Source organism: Acartia tonsa, chromosome 1 (assembly GCF_053477335.1).
Source record: "Acartia tonsa isolate MP-2025a chromosome 1, ASM5347733v1, whole genome shotgun sequence".
In the NCBI taxonomy this organism is placed as follows: domain Eukaryota; kingdom Metazoa; phylum Arthropoda; class Copepoda; order Calanoida; family Acartiidae; genus Acartia; species Acartia tonsa.
In genome coordinates, this window is record NC_137260.1 from 16,022,313 (window position 1) to 16,028,312 (window position 6,000).

Sequence of the window (6,000 nt, forward strand, 5' to 3'; positions counted from 1 at the left end):
GACGAAAAGGGTCTCGAACACTTGGGCAAGGTAGTTGTCTGGATTATAAATTTTTTGTTGCTATATCCCAATTAGAAAAGTATTGCTATTTTTACAAATCTAGCTGAAATGTTGGAACACACTTCTTTACAAGATGGTTGAAAATAATGCATGAATTCAACTAATATACGCCGGCGAAACAAGGATAGATGATTAAAGATTCAAAAAACCTAATTTTGAACTAAATTTTAGATTTTTGACAAAATCCTTTACATTATGGTAAAGGGTTTATAATATGGTTTTTATGAAATGTCTGATTCGACTATGTTGCTTCTATAAAAATGGCAGTAAATGACTTATGACACACAATTATTGATAATTCTAGAGATACAATTTACTATTGGAATAGTTTGAGCAACCCAATCATAATGTTAAAAAAGTCCCCGAAGTTTTCAAACCAACAAATGAGAGATTGTATTATTAGAATTGGTATCAGTACACTTTACACTTCCAAATCCTCTCCCTTCCTAAAATCCCCAAACTGTAAAAAAAGTATCCTTGCATTACTACATGTCATTGAAAGTGAGCCTAAGCGTTGTACAAACAATTTCGCGAAAAAAATGCATAGCCACTGAAATTAGCACAATATAAATAAAAGTAGGAAGTTATATCGTTATTAGGTCAGTCATGCACACTTTTAATTGATGAATTAGAGTCGAAAAAAAAACATGTCAGCTAAGAAAGGGTAATATGATTATGTTATTTTCCGGTTATGCTAAATTTTGCGGAATTAATTGAACACGTAAACTTGTGCATCCAAAAATGGTCGGACCAAAAATTTTCGTCGGAACCTTTTTTAGAATTCGGCGGAAATAAAAATTTACATATTATTCGTATGCTAAATTTGTTTAAATAGCTACAGAAATAGTGAGTAAATATTAGGTAAAATTTATTGAAAAAAAATTTTAGTTTTAGTTTTGTCTGTAAACATTCCAAAAAAAGAAAGCATAAATTACAAAAAATAAAGTTACCATATTTTGAAAACTACAAAAAATAAGAAAGTAATTCTTTATCATATACCTACATATAATAAATATTTAACTTAGGAATCTTCTTAAATTTCTAAATTCTACTAAACCTAAAATGTATGAATAACAATTGAATACGACTATGTAGGTTTAGTAAATTTAAATACAATCAATTATGAAGTAGATGTCATAGAATATACACAATATATTAAATAATATATAAACAGTGAGGACCTTAAATGAATCACAGTGTACTTATGTGGCTTTTGATATAAGCATATAGTTTACAGATCGTTTTTAAAAGTGGTTTTCCTAACACTAAACAGTAAATTTAAAATTAATAAAAAGCAGGGAGGGAGGGGGAACTTAACTGTTCATTACACTATACCCCAACGTTTTAAAATATGGTTTTCTAATTTGTTGGAAACTTTTATTGATTTGATTGATTGGTTCCTTGTCCAAAAGTTTAAACCCCTAATTGTAATCTACAAAAAGGGCAATTTTGTGTAGATCATTTGGGAATTATCAATTTATCAGCTATTGTCGTATCCCTTTAGATACCTAATAAAAAGTCATTCTAGCAAACTAAAACCAATCCAAATTTCTGACTAGTATATGCTAAAATATTAAGCATAAATCACTTCTAAGCCTTTAACAATATAAACATTTGAATAGATTATGTAAGAGACACCCCAAACAAAGTGTTTTTACAATTTAACCACAAAATACATATAATATAATTATTGAAACCTACATTGATACAAAAACTCGGGGAGGGAGGGGGTACTAGGCTAGTCCCAAAAGCTTTATAAAATATTTTCTTATTCATTGGCTAAACAACATTGGGGACTTTTAAATTTTAATTTTTAATTTTAATTTTTAAGTGGCCAATATTTCAACCACTAAGTCTAATCTACAGAACGGGTTATTTTGTGTTACATCATTGGAGATATACATCTATTTATCAATCATTGTCTTATCCCTTTAGATCCCTGATAAAAAACCTGTATATTTTTTTGCTTTTAATGATGAATTAAGCCTTCTCCAAGTCGTTTTTAACCTTATACAAGTTTTAAACATGTTTTAACTTGGAAGGTTTTTCAATAAAAATTCTATAAATATAGTTTTTCAAGATTGAATTTGAAATAGATTTATTTAGATTAAAGGGATAAGACAATAGAAGTTAAATTGATATAATTCCCAATGATGTCAAACAAAATTGTTAAATTATTGATTTAAAACCAAAATTAAATCAAAATACTCAAAGTTTTTGAGCAAACAAATAAGATAGTTGTTTTTAGAAAATAGGGCCTATAGATGCTAGAGCAATGAAGTACAAATAATTTCATATTTCAGGAATAAGGGATAAAACCCCTTCTCACCAAGTCAATAAAACCAAGGAGGGAGAGGACATTCGGCTGGTTATTACACTAGTCAAGTTTTTTTTATAGCGTTGTCTTATTCGTTGGCGTACCAACTTTAGAAATGATTATTGAAATCTTAATTTGTTGGTTCAACCACAAATTGTAATTTACAGAAGGGGTAAATTTAGTGCATCATCATTAGTAATGTACATCAATTATTGACCATTGTCTTATACCTTTAGATCCCTGGCTATATGAGCCAGATTTAGCTGGAAAGATCAGAAAATTCCTTTTCCCCTAAAGCTATTTGTTATCAATTATTATAAGGGTTTATTACTTCTAATAACTTATAAATTTAGAACCAGGGATTCAAGGATATTTACTTCAATTAAATTAAATATAACCACGGATACAGGGATTCATTAAACAAAGATTCTCATAGACATCCAAGGGTGGGAAAAGGGGTGTTCAATTGTTGAAACCCTTATTTAGCCCTATCAAATTAAAAAAATACATTAGATTACACCTCTAAACCTTTGAAACTCTCATTTTACACCCAACCAAAATTAAAAGCTTGGACATCCCTGAAAATTAAAGGAAAAATTCATCTGCCATTGTCCTATCTTTTCTCGAGAAGCACAGATTTAAAATTTAGCCTTTACAACAAACATCCAACAGTTTTTTTCTGTTAATTTTCCTTTTGCGTGTTACTCATAATTTCAACCATTTCATTTTTGTATTCATTCAAAATTTAAAATGAAGAAAACCAGTGGGTTTGAAGAAAAAGAAAACAGCTGTCTTAATAAGCAACCCACCGTTGAAGTAGAAAAATGATTCAGAAAGGTAAAAAAAAACTACCCATTTAGAACAGGTCGTTTTTCGGAGAGGAATTTTAGAGGGGGAGTAGGATGGGTAGCGAAAATTTCATGTGCAAATAGCCGGCTAAGACTAGACATAACTTTAAAATGCATAGCAACACTAGAATGTATAGTACAAAATCTTTAAAAGATTAAAAACTTACCAGATAGAATATTTTTCTGTGCTGTTGGTGCTTATCAGCAATTTTAGAATGCTCCGGCATTGTAGGCATCTTTGACAATTTAGCGCCTTTTTTTATTTATAAAATATAAATATATTTTTTTTTTATTACTGCGTGGTTACTGTACGTGTGGGGCTCACAACACTGTAAAATCCTTGGAGAAACTGTCTGTGTGTCCAGTGAGTGGATTATATGTTGGTATGTGCGTAGACCTTCCCCTTTATTTCTATAAGAACCACTTGTTATGCCCCTTATTATTCCACCACCTCCCTTTTTAAACACCTAAATCTGATAGGTAAACCATCCCCCTGTATGGAGTGGATTACGTTGTGTTACAGCAGCTTCCCCCCTCCCCTCTTCAATTACCTATGCAACCATGTTGAATGATTTTTCAATTAAGCAAAATCATGAGAAATAGCAAAATTAGTATTGTTTGTATCAACGAAAATAAATGGTTTTTCTAAATATGTTATAGATAATGATTTTACATAAAATTGGTAAAAATATTTTTTTAAATCAAAGCATTCTTTAATCTTTTTGTTATTTTAGAATTGTCCTATCAATTTCAATCTCTGCATGATGATTCCTTTAACAATTAGTTATGATTTAGGAAGTGTAGCAACTCTATAATCGTTACCAGAAAGGCTATCCATACTTTTTATATGATATTATTATCCTATTCATCTAAATTAGAAAAAAAATATTCCTAGGACTGCATGGTACAATATTATAAGCGGGGCATATCTATAAAAATCCTAAAAATGAGGGTATGCCCTTTTACTGTATCCTGTTTTTACGCAATCGTGCAACACATTCATTTATAATTATATTTAGGCTTAAAAATTAATATTTTATATCTTAGAAATTTCAAACCTTGGGTACTCACTCTAATATGTTTGTGAAGGATTTAGCAGTTTCTGATTGACTTTGAGAACAATTGCCGCTGAATATTTTATGATCTTAGCAGACAAATTAAAAATCAATAAAATAGTTTACACAATTTCTAGCAGACATAAAATTTGCATTAAATAAGCTAACGAAGATCAAACTGCATTACTTTTGTGTCACTTTTGATTCCTGTGACGTCATAAAATGAGGAAGATGGGAGGAGAAGTGGGGAAAAAAACCTAAAAAAGAGATGAAAAAATTGACGTCAAAAGTGGTGCAAAAGTAATGCAATTTGGTCTTCGTCTTGAAAAATAATTAAATAAAATGAATCTGGTTTTTATGGCCTTTAAGCGAAAACTCTTAAAATGAATTATTTGTCCATTGTCCTATCCCTGTTTCTCTGCCTAAAACGGCTGGATTAGTTAGCTGTGCTCTTTATGAAATTTGGGTATAAGCTTGGTGTGGTTTTAGACTATTTTATAAAGGTTAACATTAACAAAAGGTAGAGCTTATAAAGCTAGGTCAAAATAAGCTTGCTGTCATAAATAATATTTTTTTGCTATTTATTAAACAATAATTCATCTTAAATACATGAACGTCAGCCATATGAAGGAAAGATTCTCAGGGGTATGGAGAGAAGGAGGAAAGATTCCAAGGGGTATGGAGAGATAGAGGAGCGAATACCAAAACTTGTTTCAACTTGCGATGCGCTTCAGGCAGTGTAGGCCCATCTTTAAACTAATTTTCCTTAAAAATATGATGATGTATTAGAAAAATATGATTTAAAAAATGAAAATAATATAAGATATGAATAAATTGCGTTATAATCAATAAAAATTTAATATTTACTTTAGGTTTTTTTCAGAAAAAAATTATTTTCTTCAGATTTTGTTAAAAACTGGGAAAACATAGGTGCGTAATTTGACATTGGTTATCCGCCGCGCTGTTTAATCGTCCGTCTGTCCGTCCTTCCTTCCGTCCGTCGGTCCGTCTGACAACGTCGTCGTGCCGCTCTTCGTCGACCGTCCCCTGCTAAGTGATACTACAATTTGAAATGATATGCGTTTAATTTACTTTTTTTCTTTTCTTAGCAAACCTGTATATTTATTCATTCAAAAAGGAATACTTGTTCTTGAGGGGTAAAGAAAAGCGTGCATGGGAACCCCCCTGTTGATCTTTTGGCTGTTATTATATCAACATACATGCTTCAATTTAAAACATATTTTTAAAAATATTGCTGATAAAGAGGGATAAGGCAATGGCTGATAAATTAATGCACACTTACATACCCAATTAGGATTCACAAAACTATCCCTTCTGTGGATTAAAATTAGTGGTTGAGACGTTTAAACACTTTAACTTATTGAATTAACCAATCAAATTTCAATTAAGTCCCCAAAGTTGTTAAACCAACAAATAAGAAAACGTTAGGTAGTGTAGGACTTTGGAGACTAGTATAAAAAAACAGTCCATTGTCCCCTCTCTCCCTCTGAGTTGTATAATTATCAGCGGGCCTCTGTATTGGAAGGGAAACGGAGGCAGAAAACTAGCCTTAAACCATCACAAGACTCAAATCTACAATAAAGAAACATTAAACAATCCATTAAACTGTCCATTTTGTTGACATGAAACTTTTAGAAAAATATATGTCAGCAAACATCATCTAGGTTTAACGGGGAAACATTTTGGTTATTAATTGACC

General features: G+C 30.9%; 1 protein-coding gene across 1 annotated transcript in view; it reads right to left on the reverse strand.

Annotated features, from left to right (window-relative positions):
- LOC145313785 (uncharacterized) overlaps positions 1-3,598 on the reverse strand; it is a 97,554-nt gene extending 93,956 nt beyond the window's left edge. The window contains exon 1 of the mRNA XM_080153401.1: positions 3,393-3,598. Within this exon, the coding sequence (XP_080009527.1) occupies positions 3,393-3,461 (69 nt within the window). The 5' untranslated portion in view covers positions 3,462-3,598. The remainder of the gene's footprint in view (positions 1-3,392) is intronic.
- Positions 3,599-6,000: the final 2,402 nt, after the last annotated feature.